Source organism: Manihot esculenta, chromosome 3 (genome assembly GCF_001659605.2).
Source record: "Manihot esculenta cultivar AM560-2 chromosome 3, M.esculenta_v8, whole genome shotgun sequence".
NCBI lineage: Eukaryota > Viridiplantae > Streptophyta > Magnoliopsida > Malpighiales > Euphorbiaceae > Manihot > Manihot esculenta.
Window position 1 is genome coordinate 28,053,790 of NC_035163.2, and position 19,552 is coordinate 28,073,341.

The window sequence follows — 19,552 nt, forward strand, 5'->3', positions numbered from 1 at the left end:
AGCGGTTACGGGTTAAAAAAAATTTCGATAAAGGGTTAGTTAACGAGCGTTGGGTTAGGTCAAAGTGAACCTAACCACTAACCAAGGATTTAAAACAGGAAAAAAAAATGCAGAGAGAAAGAGTTTCGGTTAATTAACGGTGTTAAGGGACGTTTACTGTTGTGTATTATAGTTTGGCTCTATAAAAAGGTCGGTTTGTTGCAGCTCTCTTCTCTGACTCAACACTCGTTCTTTCAATCCTCTCTGCTTTTTCCCTCTTATTTTCTCTGCAACATCTACATTACTACACAGAGGAAAAATTGAGAGGGAATCGGGGTAAATGGCGGTACCTTCCAAGCGGGTTTGTGTTTTTGCGGCGGTGCTTGTGGTTATGTTCGTCGGAGTTTTAGCCACCGTTCAGAACGACGGGATCTCTGGTGTTACCAGGTATATACATGCACATTTATATAGAGTTAAGCCTTCGAACTCTTGGATTTCGGAAATGGCTGTCATTTGTTTCCTGTTTCTTTGAGATGTATGCTGCTCCACGTACAAGTTTCGAAACAGAGCTTCCCCTGTTTTATTATGTTCATTTTCTTTGTTTTTTTCTGGTGAGTTTGATTCTTTATGCTTTTGATTTTCGAATCAAAATTTTAACTGCATTAACTGGTTTTCATGTAGCTTTCAAGACTACTTTCGTTCCGTTCTTGAATTCTTAAAGAAAATAAGTTTTCAGTTAGAAGTCAGAATTTCTTTTTCATGTACTTGAATATTTCAAGATTTTAAGGGGTTTGTGCATCTTGTTAACTATCTGTTGGCGACTCCATTAATAGCTTCTGTTCCTCTTCATTTATTATTCATCTCTCTCTCTCCACAAGAAGTAGCGCGAGAGGTCACATGGCTTTTAATGAGCTACACCCAGAGAGAGAGAGTAGAATTTCCGTTTTAGTCCTTATGCTTTTCTCTAATTGTCATTTGTCGTTATTTTGCAGGAAAGAAGAAACAGAGAAGTTGCAGACCTCCAAGAACTCATCAATGGCTGCAAGGTAATGAAAGGACAAAACAACTCACTAAGTTTAACTTTACTAGCATTTGTTTCTCCCTCCAATTTATTATCAAAACGATATCCGCCGTTGGTTTATGTCTAGTGCCTTTGCTTTGGCCGTTGGATAGAGTAGTAGTTTTATTTCGAGAATCTCAACCGTAGAGATATCTGAGATCTGGATCGTTTATTCGGTTATTGTCAGTTCTTCGGATTCCGCCATCTTTATTCCTCTTCTTCTCTCATGAAAAAATGGGGTTTTAACGGTTTTAGAGGATTGTGAATTAGTAATTGGCCTTGAGCAGCGAGCACTGCACACTCGATTCCACCCAGCATTGTACTTTATGTGTGTCTACTCGCTGCATGGGCCCGCCACGTGCCCCATTTATCTCTGGTTCATTTAACAACCTAACCTTTTTATTCTTCTGTTGATGGTTTTGATTGCAGTTCTGGAGAAGAGATTGAGGCCTGGAAAAATGAACACGCAGTTGATGACCCAGAAGAAGTGGTTGCATTGGTCCAAATGTATGATCCCTTTTCTTAAATCGATTATTCCTTAGTTTCGGTATGAATTTCGAGGTTAGTTAGGATAGTTGTGTAGAAGGAGGTGGCCATTATTATTATTATTGTGATTACTGCCTAACTTACCCATTTCCATTAAAATGCTGTTACTACTTTTGTTTTGTGTTTGTTGGATAATATTATTGATGAATTGAATCTGCTTTTTGTTTTGCAATTTCCATTCTTGCCCTTGTGAAATTTTCCATTTTTCTTTTATTATTTTTTGCTGCTTTATTGATTGAATGACCTCTTTCATTCACGCTGTGTACCTGCTCTCTAGGTTTCCTTATACAGCAGTATCATACCCCTGTAACTGTACTCAACCATTTACAAAATTTTGCATTTTAAGTTCATTAAACTGACCTTAGTTTTGAATGGACATGGATTTTTCCTCAGATGGTGACAATTTGATACCCATTTATAGGCTCAACTGAAGATGATGATGTGAGTTTCTTGCATTGTTTTCAAATACGACAGCTTCGGGCCATGTACAGCCAGGGGACAAAAGGAAACGTTCTTGTTTCCTTTTTGTGCTTTTGGCTTCTATTCTAACCATCTATCCGTTAAAACTGAGAAGGCTTAATGTTCTTTACTAAATGACAAAATGTTATCTTAGGAATTACTTGCACGCACCGACACACATCTCATCTGGGAAATACTATTTGTTGCGCCCTTGAATTATTTGAACAAAATGGTGAAAATTATTAACTCGCTAAAGAAATAATTAATTAATATAACTTTCAAATTGCAGGGGCATTCGCAACAGTACTCAAAGGAGGCGACTTGGCTATTTCTCATGTGGAACTGGCAATCCCATTGATGATTGCTGGCGCTGCGACCCCAATTGGCAGAAAAACCGCAAGCGCCTTGCTGAATGTGGAATTGGTTTTGGCAGAAACGCCATTGGAGGCCGCGATGGTCGCTTCTATGTAGTTACAGATCCCAATGATGACGACCCTGTCAACCCAAAGCCTGGAACTTTGCGTCACGCTGTAATCCAGGATGAACCATTGTGGATTGTGTTCAAAAGGGACATGGTGATTCAATTGAAGCAGGAACTCATCATGAACAGTTTTAAAACAATTGATGGCCGTGGGGTTAACGTCCATATTGCTAATGGAGCCTGCATCACCATCCAATTTGTTACGAATGTAATCATTCACGGTCTCCACATTCATGACTGCAAGCCCACTGGTAATGCTATGGTTAGGAGCTCACCCAGTCACTACGGGTGGAGGACAATGGCCGATGGAGATGCTATCTCTATTTTTGGATCAAGCCACATATGGGTCGACCACAATTCCCTTTCTCATTGCGCTGATGGCCTGGTTGATGCTGTCATGGGTTCCACAGCCATTACCATCTCCAACAACCACTTCACTCATCACAATGAGGTATTTTTTTTCCTTCACTTTTTCAGTTTTCGCTTCTTCATTAATTAGTAAAAGCTAGTAATGTCTTTCATATGGAATTTAATACAGGTGATACTGTTGGGACACAGTGATTCCTACACAAGAGACAAGCAAATGCAAGTGACCATCGCTTTTAACCATTTTGGGGAAGGACTTATCCAGAGAATGCCAAGGTAACGTTCAAGTTAACCATTTCTGTTGGTCAATAAATAAATGTCTCTAATTTCAACTGAATTTACAAGATTTTGAATAATGAAAATTGCAGGTGTAGACACGGATACTTCCACGTAGTCAACAACGACTATACTCACTGGGAGATGTATGCCATTGGTGGAAGTGCAAATCCCACCATTAATAGCCAGGGCAACAGATACAATGCACCAGCTAATCCTTTTGCAAAGGAGGTACTGGTTTCTGTTTTGCCATTTCATTTCATGCTCCCAACAAAATGTCCAAACTGAATTTGAGCAAATATTGATGATGGGTTTACTTTAAACAGGTGACAAAGAGGGTGGAAACAAGTACAGGCATATGGAAGAACTGGAATTGGAGGTCAGAGGGTGACCTTCTGCTGAATGGCGCTTATTTCACTCCATCTGGAGCTGGAGCTTCAGCTAGCTATGCTCGTGCTTCAAGCTTAGGTGCCAAGTCTTCTTCCATGGTTGGAGCAATTACTGCTAACGCAGGTGCTCTTCCATGCCGCAGGGGACGCCAATGCTAATACACTCTGATGAATTAGATTTGGCCAAAAATAGGCCATTTAGTTTGTGATTTTTGTTTGAGCAATTGTTTCTTTCAGGTCCTTACATATTGCATTACCAAATGTATTGGCAAGTGTACATTTTTTGCACATGTCATTATATTTCTGCATCCCAGTTTCCCTCTCTGTTATCTCTCAACCTCGGCCTGCTTCAGTCGAAAAGCCAAAAACCCAATCCCATTCTTCAGGGGGCAGGTGCAGAAGCGTTGTACATCTTGTTCACCTTTTTCCTTTCCCCCTCCCCCCGCCTCTTCTGTCCTTTTCAGTTCTAACCACCATTGAAACACTCTTTGAGTCCTTACTGTCAGTCTGTCTAGTCTTATGAGTCTAGGATTTTTTTTTTTTCTCATTTTGTCTAGGGACACAAGCAACATTCTGGATTTCAAGTTATGGAAAAAGAAAGAAGAAAGAAAAGGGGAAAAAGAAAAGCTTTGTTATAAAAGTTGCATAGGTATAGCATTGATGTTCTTTATCTTTAAACTTCTTGTTGCTTTGCATCTTTTATTTTTTTATATCTCTGTTAATGGAAACAACATTTCTTTTTCACTTTTGATTGCACCATCTTCTAAACTTGCATGCTTTTACTTAGTTACTGCTTTCATGTGCAGCCCAGCAACATCCACATGATGTAAAGTCAGTAACCTAACTATTATTTAACAAGATGTTAATAGAGAACTTGATATTTCCTCTTAAACATTGGATGAGTACATGTTAAAGATAAAATCAGATAGAAGACTCTGTTTTTAAGAAGACATTGATAATTGGAGATTGGTAAATTGGTCGTGATGGTATCCCAAAAGCCAACATAAACGGAACGTTAATCTTGACTTTCAATGAGCACAACTCCAAACATGTGATGAAGAAGAAGCCAGTGACTGCTCCTCCTTATTAAAGCTCAAACTCACTTGGAAGATGACGAAAACGTATAGATGTGCATGTGAGTTGGGGGCCCATATGGCATGTGAGAAGTTCTTTTACTTGCAAGAGATATGGGGCCAATTTTAATTTGTTTACCCAACTAGCACATGTATTGGACATGATCTACGTATGAACTTCCACCAAATCTCTATATGGCTTTATTGCATTCACACACAGTTCCCTCTCATCATCATCTTCAACTTCCATAGATTGCACTGAAATATTTCATGGTTTGGACAAACCCTCGGAACTAGGTTGTGCATGTTCATCAAATTTGAAGGCAATTGCAGATTCCATGGTTGACAACTATTGACGCCGTTGACAGCCAGAACGTGTTAGATTTTTGCTTGCTAGAGTGTTTTAAACTCTAATTAAAGATGAATGTCTCATGAGAAAGGGTATCTCCAGGCAAGAGTAGAGGAAGCATCAGAAGGAATTCTAATGAAGAATGAAAGGTGATTTGCTGTTGTCAAGGTTTCTTTCTTTTCTTTTTTTTTTCCTCTTTTTCTCCCTCTCTATTTTTTAGGTTTATAGTTATGAGATTTAGGAATAATACATCATATAAAATTCTCACTTGATGACTTTTTTTGGACTTTCTACAAAGTGTATACAAATGCGAAGAAAACTCCCCCCACCAAATAATAATTAAAAAAAAGGGGGGGGGGGGGCGCTCAAATATACTGACTTGGGCTTCATTTGAACCATCTCTATATCCTTTTCATCCGATTTGTTTTAATGAGCTGGTTGGGCTAAATCATTACCAGCCCTTGAAATGCTAATGTCTTCTTGAATAGTCCCTTGAAATGCCTAGACATTGAAGTGACCATTCAAGAAGACATTAGACCAATTCAAATTGCTGAAGCATACTGTTTAAAACACTTGGTTCACCTCAAAAAATTTAAATATCCAAACACTTTTAAATTTATTAAATTAACATCCTTTAATTCAAATTAATCTAAAAAATTTCTATTTTACTTATAATAGAAAAAAAATAAAGTTCTCAACTAAAATTTTAAAAATTTTTGTTAATCTCAAAAATAAGGATAAAATTCTTAATTTTTTATTTGAACTTCTTCGTTTTAGCTTAACAATAAAGAGCAAGTCATTTATTTTTGGGCTAAAATCAACTTAAATTAAACCTTCTAAATTAAAATGAACAAAAAAAAATGAAAACAAATAAAAAAGACAAGTCCAATAAACATGAGTAAACATAATTCACTATTACGCCAGAATAAAATTTTGAAAGAACTGATGTAAGACAGATAACTTAGTATCACAAGGCTAACTAACATTATAACCAGAAGTCCACTAACAATGTTATATTTGCACTGTTCAGAAGAACAAATTGTACCAAAACTATTTACTTTCAAACGAACAAAAAAAAGAAGTCGTAATAAAGACTTATTAACAGCTGCAACTGCGTTAGACAAAAAATGGAGTTGTAATGTAAGAGACCAAATTAACTAAAAACTAATAGCAGATACGATAATTTTCATAAGGTTCATATTGATTACATAGAGTAAATCTACCGTTCCCATGACTCATAGCTTCTACATGCAAAAAAACTTCATTTAGAATTCGGGAGATAGTGAATCTCCAACAAGTTTGATCAGATAAAAGTAATTGTCTTTGTGTACGCAAACAAAAAAAGTAAGAAACTTATGCCAAGATCCTCGGTGATTCCCAATCCCTAAATAAGGGCTAATTCTCTTTAACCTTAGTCTTTTTCGCAGATGCATTCTCTTCTGTAGTTTCTGAAACTACTTCTTCTTCCCTTTTCCCTGAGAAACAATTAATACAGAAGTTAGCAAAGCTCAATTGCACACTCATTTATTTAACTACAAAACCAAACAATATTAGGACATGTAGAAAAACTCTGTTTTCAAGAAGAAAAAAAAGAGTTAGAAAAAACTCTAGATTACTCTTGTTAGGTGTAGCGCCATCATTCTCATTTTCAACCGAAGAATCTTTCTTAATCTTGTCAGATGCATTTTGCTCATTCTCCTTGGAGTCATCAATCTCAAACACAAACCCGGATTCAGCAAAGTAGGTCTTCACCAATAAAAGAGCTCTGTATCGATGAGAAATAGTGTTCTTTTCTTCCTTTGGCATCTCCGCAAAACTAGATGGAAGAGGAAAATACAAATTTAAGCTTAATCTTTGCATTTATGGGTTTCAAGCGATAAGACATAACAGCAGGAACGTGGATGAAAATCAGTGGAACTTACGTTTGTTCATAGCCATCAGGTTGAAAAACTGGATCCCATCCAAAATCCTTGGGTCCCCTTGGAGGAACTATTTTTCCCTAAAGAATAGAGCAAGAACTCAAATGTTAGTCCAAAACAAAAGACTTAACAGAATATCAAATGTGATAATTTAAAGAATTATTAAATCATTTGATTTAGGACTGTAAAACACATTAAAAGGTACCATTGTTTTCCCAAGAAATGTGACAGGTTCAGATTCAGCATCAAGAGCGAATGAAAATGTACACAATGCATAAGCTGATTTATCCTCATAAGCAGCCAGCAAGTTATTCAAACCTAACAAAAGGCATAGCTAAATGGTTAAAAGACGTGAAAAAAAAATCAAAAATTAAAAATGTCCAAGAAACAAAACAATAGGAGAAGTATAACCTTCAAGACCAGTTTTGTCCAAATGCCACTTTCTGCATGTTTAATGACCATATAAATTCATGTCAATTATTGATCTCAATTAAAAGAATAAAAAATGAAAGTAAAGCCATGTCAGAAATAGTTATATAGTAAATGCTATGTCAAACTACATCAACATCTTTCAAAACTATCAATTGATCACATATAATGTTCTGACATTCAAATAGTTATATAGTAAATGCTATGTCAAACTACATCAACATCTTTCAAAACTATCAATTGATCACATATAATGTTCTGACATTCAAATAGAGCATTTTAGGATTGGATCAAAGTATGCTTTAATGGAGTAAGAAGTTCCACCAGCCAACCAAAGCTACATTGGTCTTTATGCAAGTCAAGCAAAGAAAACAGAGTTGAAACAGAACAACATGAAATATTCTTGAGCAAAAATTTAATATGTCACTTTTTAACCAGGGTTGACTACAACGTACTTGAGTCCCTAAAACTTTCCAAATCAAATAACATTTCTAATGGCAAAAACACTAATGACTCCGTCCAAAGGAGGGATTTTATTGTCATGCAGAAATATAATTCCTCTAAATAATACATTTAATCATTTGAAATAAACCACAATGTGAAACAGCATTTTATCAAAAGACAAAGAAGCGGTGACAACAAAGAACAAATAAATACTCCAATTTAAAACATTTAGAAAACACAGCTACACTAGAAAAAATTCGAAGGTAAGTATCACCATCACTGGACCCGGTATTTATTTGCTACGTAAAATCAAGTAACTAAATTTATTTTTCATCAGTTTAGCACAAAATTCCTCCCACATGTACAGCTACAAATTCAAAAGCAAATAAGCAGAAATGAAAACAATTACAAATGTCCTACAGAAAATTTAATAATTATTTCACCTCGCCAACAGAAGAAACAGATAATAATAATAAACGACTTACACGTATGGCCCTGCAAACAAATAATCATCGATCAGCACAAAAACGAAGTACATTTGCAAATTTAAGCAGGAAAATAGCATATTCATAACCTAAGTCAAAATTAAGTGTACCTGGAAGACCCTTGAGGGCATTGTAGCAGAGACAAGTGTCCTCCACCAACACAGGACCTTCCACCTTCCATTTGCAGTCAACAAGAGAAATGAGCATCACTCTCAAATAGAGATGAAAATAAACACGCGCATAATCATTGAAATACACTACATACGTACGGACAAGGATACATACCTTTTCAGCGGCCAAACGAGCTTTTTCCTTGGAGATCACTTCTGGTTCACCTTGAAGCTCAGGGACTGTAAAACCACAAGGCAAATTGCACAACCTAATTAGTTTATGGAGAGAGAGAGAGAGAGAGACAGAGAAAGTTTTAGAGAGAGAAAAGCACGTACGATCAATTTTCAGAGATCGTAAAGGAATAGATTGTCCGACAATGGCCCGGACTTCCTCTAGCTTCTTAGCGTTGCCGGTGACAAAAGTCACCGGCCGAGTAAGCACCACTTTCGCTGCTTCTGCGGCCTCTGCTGCCATATTCTTGGTCGCGTCTTTTCCTTTTCCTTCCCCTTTCACTTTTCTTTTTCTTTTCCTTTGCCTCTCCTTTGTTAACGTTATGTTTACAAGTATGAGAGAGATACTTATAGAGAGCTTTTGATTCGCGAGGAAAAGGTAAAAATGAAGAAATTGTGCCTGCACTACACCGATGTATGTCTGTTTGGTTGCCTTGCTCGTTATATACCTACTATGGAATAAGGCTTGTTACAGTACGGATTTTTATGCTATCGTTTACCAAAAATGTCCCTCGTACGCATTAAATTATTAAAAAATAAATAAATAATATAAAATAAATCAATAAATGTTATTTTTCAGTTATACTCTCTTTCATTTAGATTATTATTTTAATAAAATCCTTTTGTAATCAATAAATTTTATCTTTTAATTTATATTAAATGAAAATAAATAAATTATCATATCGCAGCCAGCAGACGTGAAAAAGAAGTGGAATATAGAAGTAGGGGCATAAGCGTAAATGAGTAGGTCAACTTTTGTGAAGCAGTGGAAGGAGAAGAAGCGGAAAGGACAGGCACGAAATAAATTAAATAAATAAATAGTAAATGGGTATGGTTTGGGGGTCAGTGGATGTGGAGCCAGACAAGGCAATACGATTGAATTCCCATCACTCACTGCCCTTTTATTTATTCTCCCCCCATTTACCTTCTCACGTGGGTCCCACTTTTCAGCATAATTACAGTCTTAATTTTTGAAAAGAAAATTACGAGATTTAGCCTCATGAAAAATATTTTTTGAAAAATACTTTTTATGTTTTTTAATATTAAAGTATTTAAAAAAAATTTAATCAATAAAAAAATTTTTATCACAAAAGTCATTTTTTTATTTTTGAACAATTTTAAATTAATTCTTTTGTCTATAAATTTATTAATATATTTTATTTTTTAATTAAAATTAAATAATAAAATATTTTTTTCTAAATATAAATTATTGTGCACAAATAAATTGGAGTTTTAATCACGATTTTAATTCCTTAGCTTTATCAATCGATATTATGAAATTATACTGTTTACTATAATCATCAATAATTTCGTACTTCTATCTCAGGTAGAATTTTTAAGGGCAAATTTTATCTTTTATTCAATTAACCTGTGTATTATATTATAAATTTTCTCTGAAAAACAATATTATAAATTTTTTTTAATTAAAAAAAATATACTTGTGAGTGAGGAAAATTTTGAGTGGTCCAGGTGGAGGAAATTTGTTTTTACTTATTATTTTATAAAAATTATTTTACTCAAAATTATATCTTGATTTAAAAAAATTAAGACATATTGCTTCTTTTTTTTCCAATTTTTATTATTATTATTATTTATATTAAACAAAAGAACTATTTTTAAATTTCTAAACCGATCTCATTGTTTTTTTTTATTTTTTTAATTATTTCCTTTTTTTAAATTGGTAGATTAATAGATAGTATTAAAATAATATTTACAAAATGTACTTTTCTTTTTTTATTTTTACAGCTATAAATGGAGTAAAATTTATTAAATTAAAATTAATTTTTAAAAATTAATTTCTCGAATAAAATTTAGCAATTATATAATAAACTTTTATCGATTTGAAAACGAGTAACATATTCCTTATAATAATTTTAAATACTCTTCTAAATTAATTTTTAAATTGAGTTACATCTGATCTAAATTTAATATAATATTAAAGTTTCGCATCGATATTAGATCTTTCATAAATATACTATAATTTTTGTAATTCAGAATGTGAAAAAAGTATATTTGATCTTATATCAATTTGAAATATAAATAACGTAGTCTTATGAAAATTTCGAAATTTTTTTTTTAATTAAATATTGAGATGAATTAAACTTTACTCAAATTTAAAGATCTCAATAATTATTTTGATTTTATGAGATAAAATCTAAATAACTGTAATAGCTCACCTTTAATCAGAAGTGCATGGGCTAATGAGATTATTTCATTTGAAAATATAAATAAATGAAAGAAAAGATTCAGGTCTTCGTTCTATAATATTCAAATCATCATAAAAAAAAATATATAAAATATTAATAAAAAGTTACTAAATTACAAAATCTCAATGACTTTGTTGTCCAAAATCCAAGGGCAAACTTTGCTCAACATGTTCGTCTATGAAGGAACAATGAATTATTTTGTCTTCAGGACCGAAATTTTGACTACGAATTTAGGGCCATATATATATATATACTTTTAACCATCCTATGGAAATAGACGAATAAATTAATAAAATATAATGCATATAGTTAAAATAATAATTTTTTCAAAATTTAATTTTTCAATTTATATTAAATATGAATATATTAGAAAACTAATAAATACAACATTGTTTCAAAAATAAATTAATTTTATAATTTGGTATTCATAAAAAAATAAATAATTTCATTTTTATAGAATATGAATAATATTAAAAAGTTTAGATCGGAGGTGAGTCGATGATATATTAACGTAAAAATTTATTGCGGCTCCTTTTGGATAGCTCAGTGGCTATTACAAACTGAAAACGCTATGAGCCGATTTCACTTTTTGATTGTTGATCTCGAATGAGTGTGAATAGCCTTATTGATTGTAGGTGATTGTAGGTGGTGGGTGGTAGTGGTATGTTTCCGGATGGTGGTGGTTTACATTTGGATAGTGATGATGGCGGTAATTTGCGGACAGCGTCTGACCTTTTCAGTTTTTTTGGTAACTCTATTTTATTTATGCTTCTTATTGTCTTTTACTTTTACTAAATATGCATGCTTTTTTGTCACTGACATTTATTTGGTCGTCGTCTTCGGTGCTATTGTTCTAACAGTGTCAATGGGCGGTGTAAATTTATCTAGATGTCTTTCCTGCTCCAACACTTTTTTAGATTGGATTGTGGATCAACAGTATCGGATCTTTTTGGATTGGATTTTTTTTAGTAGAGCCGGTGTAAATTTATCTAGATGTTTTTTCTGTTCCAACACTTTTTTAATTGAATGTGAATCAGCTGTATCAGATCTTTTTGGATTGAATTTTTTTTAGTAGAGTCGTCAATTAATTTAGTTTGGATTGAGAAAGTGTTGTTTAAATTCATGTTTATATTTTCTTTTGTTGTAACTCACAGGACTTTCTAATGCAATATATCAATTGCATGGTAAAAAAAAATGATATTAAAAAGTTGTTAGCTCATTTCCAAAAGTCATCACATTTGTAATGATTCTTCCAAAACGCAAGAGTCCCTTTTTCTTGTACTAATTTTCATCAATGCCTCAACTTAGCTCCGAAGTTGGAAGCTGAAGCCTTTATGAAATTTAATTAATTTCCCCCTAAAAAGCTAGATTGACACTTTATTTTTCTCCCTATCATATTCTAAATTGAAACTCATCTTTCCTCCTTCATATTTATTTTTTATTTTTTTTTATCTTATAATTTCTAATATAAGAATCAATATCATGGATTCAAATTCTAGCCAGTATTAGAGTGAGAATTGTTATTTGTTAATCAAGTGAGTCATATTAGTCAGATCTCTTTGAACCATAATACTTGTGTTCATAATATAAAAAATTAGAGTTGCATCAGTATTAACAATTCAAATTTTTAATATCATGATAAGCATTTGATCATTTAATCTGATCATGCAAATCCAAACCATTTGCACCTCTTAGAGATTCTAACTAAGCACACTTAAAAAATAACTTCTTCGACGCATTAAATATTTATCTAATTTAATAGATTATTGAGCGGATTTTACTTTAGTACTAAAAATATTAATTTCTAATTAAAAAAAAATAAAAGTTTGAATTTGAGAAGTTTGTGATCCATTAGATTCGTAAAACTCACTACATAATGAAATTACAATATTAAAGGAGAAAATCATGTAAACCTATTTATTAGTTAAGCTAAATGATAAATTCTACTTAAAATCAAATATGATTGTAATGGATATATATAGCTTTTATTTGATTATACAAATTTTTATGATGAAATAGTTAATATAATATTGTATAAATATTTCTTTCTCATAAAAGATAAATTTAATTTTGTATTAAATAGTATATAAATTTAATTAAATCCTTAAATAATTTAAGAAATTTAAAAAGAAAAAAGAATAAAAAATAACATTAATTAGAAACCGAAAAATACAAGTCAATGTGACGAATCAAGGACATAGCGACTACATTTTCATATATGTATATCAATTTTAATATTTTCTCTCCCTTTAATTTATCTTTGATAAAACTTTTAAATTCAATAGTTATAATACCAAAAAAATACTAAAAAAAAAGCGAATGTTTTTTTCATATTTTACACTTTTTTCTCTTTTCATTATTAGGACCGTAACATGCGGGAGGTCAAGGACACAGTGAATGTAATTTTTATATTATGACATGTTTAATGCAATGCTAAAACAGGTGTATATCAAATGTTAATATTTAAAAAACGATATCTCTTTTAATTTATCTTTTTGAAGTTGAGATCCAAAAGGTAATAATATTGTGACACTTCGGATCATGTAGTTTGATTCTAGAAAAAATCAATAAATTGAGCTTGATACGAAAATTAATAAATGAAGATAGTAAATGAGGATAATAAATGAGGATAATAGAGTTGGATATTACGTTTGGAAAGGTTAAGATTTTTAGGCCGCAAAGTGGAATTTAAGAGAGATGAAAAAGAGATGATTAATTTTGGTCTGACAGGGTATATATATATCCGCAGTCTTATATAGTACTCCTCTAACACGTCTTTTTGAATAAGACAAGAACACTTTTGATATATTTTTTGACGACTCATTAATGATAGATAGTTGACTAATAAATACTAAGCCGACTAAATTCATGCTTCTCTTGACGGGCACACTATGTCAGTACTACTAATGCATTTGCATTTAAAAACTCTGTACAACCGTAAGGGAAGAAGGCCAAACTCTCGGCTAATGAATTAAATGCCTCGAAAGAGTAGGTCTTCGATCAAGCTTTCAGTAGATCGTGTCCTAGCGTGTCCGACCAGAGTTATAAGAGAGTCTCGATTTAGAGCTAAAGGATTGGGACACGTATTTTAATCTAAATAGGACTTATGCTTCATATGTTATCAATTCTTAATAGAACTTAATTTAATTATGTACATTAAAAAAATAATGATTTTTTCATATATTTTTTTTTCTTATCGAGACTTATTTCCCTAACGTATATGGTTCATTTTTAATGTTGTTTTGCTACTATTTAGGTAGTCACTTTCTCTCTGTATATAATACATGGGCCTTGAATAAATCAACGAAAAGTAAGAAATTTAATTAAAATGCTTAAAAAATATATCACATGGCATAATGTTTTACCATTTAACTCCTTTTTTATTATAAAGATCACTTTCTAATTATATTAAATGTAAACTTTACCAAAATATTTTTTAAATTTTACAACTGAATTCTTATTTTATAAAATAACTTACACTTAATTTTAAATTCTTTTTGATGATAATCAGTCCTGGACACCCCAGCTCAGACTGGACCCGTATTGAAAAGGTCAAATCTCAACTTTATTAAAACCCAAAAATTAGGTCTGCCTCACGTATAAGCCGAAACTTTATTTTGGCAAGTCGGATTGGGCTTGAGCCTATTCATGGGAGGCTCGACCATGTTTATCCATCTGGTCCCGTGAGATAACAAACCTCGTGACGACCAGAATCATATCCACATAGCGCCAGATGGAATTAAATCACTATCTGACGATGGGAATATAAGGAAGGCCAGAGATAATTGCAACTAAAAATTACGCAGTAAAGAAAAAAACTTGTTTCCCATTTTAGGATCTGAATGCTTCGTTTAATTCGAAAGAAAGGATAAAGAGACTAATCTTTTAGACTTGAGGAAAGAAACTGTTCCGAACTGATAGTGTTGCTTCTGAAACGAAAATCCTCAATGGTATCCAAACAAACGTTTCCGTTTGGAGTGCTAACTCTTTGAACGGATGGATTAGCTATGTGCTCCAAATTTGCAATCCACAAAACGATACAAAAAAAAACCTGCTCATGCAACTCAAAGAAAGTGTTTTATATTCACTCATTTTTTCTTAATTTTTTCATTTTTCCATATTTTTTTTTTGTAAAAGAGTGATGCTCAATGCAATCATCACAGTATCACATATACTAATATATCTATGCGATAAGTCATTTTCAAAAGAAAACGAAAAAATATTTTATACGTAACAGTTACAAATAGACTGCAGATCTTTTAAATATTATTATTTTATGATAACAACAAACAATTAATATTAATAATAATATATTTATTAATATTATTATTAATTATACTAACGGGTTTTGAGTTTATTAATATGACATAGAACATCAATGATGTTTTTTTGTATTTGATCCAATATGCTCACATTAATTGGTAATAGACCTAATCCAATAAGACCTATAAATCATAAGCAGCCATTATAACTACTTAATTAATATGAAGATCAATAGTCTGATAAAACTTAATAAATAGAACATATATTAATCCATTTGTCACACGATATCTAAATTGAACATAAGTCATACTCAATGTCAAACTTATAATGTTTAAACTTATAATTTTTTTATCTTTAAGTAGACTGATAAAACCAAATGATATTGATCACATTATCAATTCATTTGAGCACGGTTATGCATTTCTTAGTCTCACTTATCAAGAGCTCAGTTAACGTGACTATGGTAGGACGGTACAAACATAGGATGGTGATTACACGTCAATGAACGTCAATAAGAAAAAGAGAAAAAAATAAAAAAAAAAACAAAGGAGAGATAAACCAAACTAAGTTTACAAAAATACACCTTGAGCCTACTATTTATTAGATCCCATAGCATCACTTTTTATAATATTAAAAATTTTAAAATTCTTAAATTTACAATTTCAATAATTATAAAATTTTGGCTATTGTCTAGTGTCAACCATTTTTCCAATAAGTTAAATGTGTACAGAAAATGAGGATGACCTTTATTGAATCCTACATTAGTTTAGTTTAGGATAGAGATCATATGTCACTTATAAAGATTTTGAATACTTTTTCTTCTTAAGTTAACTTTTAATATGAGTTAAATATAATTCAAATTTAACAACTCTACCACGAAAAAGAGAGATAAGGAAAGGAGAAAAATTTTCTTTCAACTATATGGAGTGTTTTCTTTTGTATTTTTGTTGTTATTTCATGATTTGTTTGCCTTGAGATAAAGTTTTTTCTCTTTTTTTTTCTTCCTCTAATGGAGTTTGCTCTCTCGCTTCACCAGTGTGGATAATCTTTGATCCTTTTCTTTTTTTTTTTTTTTAGATCATAATGCTCAGTTATTGAGAGAGTTTTTGTTATGTTTTACTAGTGATTTTCAATTTAAGACTATGCTTTCTCTTTATGAGATTTCATATGCGATAATGATGGAAATTCAAGGTTGCCACCACTATATCTGGTGATATATACACCTGAAGCTGCTGTTGCTATGAATATGATCCCTATTGTCTCACTTCATATTATTGTGCATTTGGTAGTTTTTGATTTCATACGAGACAATTTAGTTTATTCCTAGATTTTTCAGCATGTGTCACTTCTTAAAGATTCTGAAAGATTGGTGCAAATGGTCTTCTGATTTAGAATTGCTCTGATTTAATGTGACTAATGGATGGTGGTGCATCACTGTCGTAAGTACTGACTTTGGAAATTGAGGGAGGATCCTGAAATATTTTCTAGGTTTGAGTTTAGATTTTTATATTGTATATTGCCTTTTGAAATAATGCAACTTTGAATGAATTGATAAAAAAAAAAATTTATAATTAAAAATTAAGTTAGATTAAAAAAATATCCAACTAATCTAAATTCGATAATTTGAAATAAACTTTTAAATAGTTTTATTTTTAAAATTATATCGATATATTATATATATAAATAATTTAACCAATCCGTACTAAGAGATCTACCACCAAGTTTGAGATGAATCTGGAAATGTCGCGATCTCACAAATCCAAATCGATCAACATCGCACAAAGAAAGTAGAATTTTCCTCATATTTGGAGGGATGAAACTTGGATTGGAACTATCCAACACAATGGGCTTACCATCGGGCCACCATGGTCGGTGTTGAATATCATTGGATTTTACTCAGTGGGCATGGGTTCAAACATGATGGGAAAAGAAGATGGAGCCAGGCTTGCATATTGGGTAATTGGTGGTGGATGAATGGCAACCAATATGCAAACTTAAAAGCCTAATGGGCTCAATTGGTGGTTGATTACCCAAAAGTAAAGCAACTCCCAACATTAGTTGGATAAAGAGGTCCACTGACCGTTGATTAGGAACTCTCGATCCATCGTATGGCTGTAACTTCAAGCCCATACCCAGATGGGTTATTAAATTTTGAAAAGGGAAACGGTAGTGGAGTAAGCTGATTTGGTTTTGTGACAACAAAACACGTGGAGAGATTCCAACTTGAAATTCCCAAGGCCACGACCCTTGAAATTGGGGGAAGCTTTATGGTCATAATATTAATAGTTTTAATTTTAATAATGAATACTAATCAATGTAAAGGAGGGTTTGGTGAAAGCAATTAGTGGATTCCCATCCTCACGTGACATGGTCTCAAAATAAGGGGATATGCTCTTTCTTCTCTACTCAATGCCAATCAAACTCCATTGTTTTCTCACTTCATAGGGTTTCTATTGCTACCCTCTAGCTCTTTCATTATGGTCAAATATCTAGATTTGCCTCTAATTAGCTTTTGCCTTAATAGGGCACTCTTTGAGCATAAAAGGGTTTTGTTAAGGGTTTAGCCTTAGAGAAGGTAAGTATATGTTTGTTATTTTCTGTGGGACCACCAATTATTGAGCTCCATGCCATCAATTTATTATTCATCAGTTTCTTATTTCATAATTTAAATCAATTTTGGATTTTTTTTTTAAATCATTAGAAGTTATTAAAAAATAAGTTTCTTCTAATATTATAATTATTTTTAATTACTGCATATGTGTTGATAAAAAAACTAATTAAACTCTATCAGAAATTTTAATTAATATTGTTTGGTTAAAACGATATAAAAGAAAATATAAATTGGAAGACGAATAATTTTATTGAAATTTTTTAAAAAGTATAAAATTAAATTTCTAATATATAAGTGATGGTATTTATAATAAAAATAAAATTTTAATATTTAAAATTATAAAAATATCTAAAATATTAAAAAAATAATAATTAAAATATAAAATTAATCTTAAAACATTAAAATTTTCATATCGAATTTTGTTATAGGCATGTGATTCTCATCACATTTTTGAAAGTCGTGCGTTTTAAAATTTTTTTTCTGAAAAATTATCGTGGATCTTTGTCAGACATCGATAGTAAAAATTAGATCCGGTCCAAATTTATCATAAAATATAAAATTAGTTGCCCTATGTCTTCGTGTATTATAATAAGTTATGAGTATAATTTAAAATGGTTTTGACTATCCAATCAAAATTAAATTCCATTATTGACTGCCATATAATTCTCATAATAATACAATATTTTATTATTATTATTATTATTATTATTATTATTTAAATAGTAAACTCAAGTATTGAAGATGCTCACCCATGTTGAATTAAATTTAAAAGCAGTGATTCTCTCCTTGATCAGAAGCTAAACATAAAGAAATGTGTGAGGAGTGATGAGCCCTATGAGAAATTTTGGAGCTTGCTTTGTCATGTATTGACTAAAATATTATAACATTGGATCTAACAGTGACTTGTACCTAATTCTCTTGCTTCGAAGATACCCATAACCCCTCCATTTTATTTTTATGTTCTGTCTGCTCAAAATTTTAATCCAAATGCTAAACCCTAAACCTCCTACTCTCCTAATTAGGGTTTAATACCTGTAAAAATTTGGATGCACATTTATCATAAATCATGTCAATATGTTTCTTAGCTTCAGGAGAAAGTCATTCTATGCCATCATATTGAGTATTACTGTTTAACTTCGAATGCAATCAGAGATGGTCTAATAATACTGTTAGTAATAATTTTGAACTCTATTGTGCGATATTGGTATTAAATATTGCATGGTGGAGTTGTTTTAATAGTATTTTAAAGGACACTTCTGATACTTTAATTAATAAATTTCAATTACATAGCAGTTCAAACGAAATTTCAATCGTACTATTTTAATAGATATTGCTCCATGATTATTTTACCTTTTCTGTTTTTCCTTTTTAAATTAAAAAAATACTTTAACAAGTTGAATTTAATCGGAAAATGAGGGAAATAATAATATTATACAAAAATCTTTTAAATTACCATGAGATTTTATCAACATGTTTCATTAGCAACGGATTCAAATTTTTAAAAAATATGTTAATTTATTTATGACTTTTTAATATTATATAAACAATCCTTAAAATAAATAAGAAATAATCATCTAAAATCTTGATAAAATTTAATAAATGGATAATGCGATTTCATCTAAAAATAAGAAGATTTTAACATTTTCATATTCTGTTTATCATTAAAAATCTCTTTCACTTAAATAAAAATAAGAAGATTTTAACATTTTCATGCTCCGTTTGTTATTAAAAAGTATCGTTATTAAATATAGCCCAACGTATTTTTTTATGTCTGTAATTTTAAAATTACTAATTTATTAAATAACGATATTCTTATTAATATGGTAGTTAATTGAATAAATTAATTTCTTGAATTAATCCTCTCACGTGTCAATG

General features: G+C 31.4%; 2 protein-coding genes across 2 annotated transcripts; one reads left to right on the forward strand and one right to left on the reverse strand.

The window, feature by feature from the left end:
* Positions 1-209: 209 nt before the first annotated feature.
* On the forward strand, positions 210-4,300 carry LOC110610476 (probable pectate lyase 8). The gene is made up of 7 exons (XM_021750411.2): positions 210-426; positions 972-1,025; positions 1,469-1,546; positions 2,334-2,976; positions 3,064-3,167; positions 3,260-3,398; positions 3,494-4,300. The coding sequence occupies exons 1-7, from the start codon at positions 320-322 to the stop codon at positions 3,713-3,715; spliced, it is 1,347 nt and encodes a 448-aa protein (XP_021606103.1). The 5' UTR covers positions 210-319; the 3' UTR covers positions 3,716-4,300.
* Positions 4,301-6,131: 1,831 nt separating this feature from the next.
* Positions 6,132-9,014, reverse strand: LOC110610489 (inosine triphosphate pyrophosphatase). The gene is made up of 9 exons (XM_021750423.2): positions 8,702-9,014; positions 8,541-8,605; positions 8,366-8,429; positions 8,256-8,265; positions 7,309-7,340; positions 7,103-7,215; positions 6,901-6,977; positions 6,595-6,794; positions 6,132-6,453 (listed from the first exon to the last, which is right to left on the reverse strand). The coding sequence occupies exons 1-9, from the start codon at positions 8,838-8,840 to the stop codon at positions 6,374-6,376; spliced, it is 780 nt and encodes a 259-aa protein (XP_021606115.1). The 5' UTR covers positions 8,841-9,014; the 3' UTR covers positions 6,132-6,373.
* Positions 9,015-19,552: the final 10,538 nt, after the last annotated feature.

Excerpts from the sequence above, each read along its gene's own strand:
- LOC110610476 (XM_021750411.2), top strand. The coding sequence starts at position 320 with ATGGCGGTACCTTCCAAGCGGGTTTGTGTTTTTGCGGCGGTGCTTGTG. Across the intron at positions 427-971 it reads GGGATCTCTGGTGTTACCAG|GAAAGAAGAAACAGAGAAGT; the intron begins GTATATACATGC and ends GTTATTTTGCAG. Across the intron at positions 3,168-3,259 it reads CTTATCCAGAGAATGCCAAG|GTGTAGACACGGATACTTCC; the intron begins GTAACGTTCAAG and ends TGAAAATTGCAG.
- LOC110610489 (XM_021750423.2), bottom strand. The coding sequence starts at position 8,840 with ATGGCAGCAGAGGCCGCAGAAGCAGCGAAAGTGGTGCTTACTCGGCCG. Across the intron at positions 8,606-8,701 it reads ACGATCTCTGAAAATTGATC|TCCCTGAGCTTCAAGGTGAA; the intron begins GTACGTGCTTTT and ends GTGGTTTTACAG. Across the intron at positions 6,795-6,900 it reads CCTGATGGCTATGAACAAAC|TTTTGCGGAGATGCCAAAGG; the intron begins GTAAGTTCCACT and ends TCTTCCATCTAG.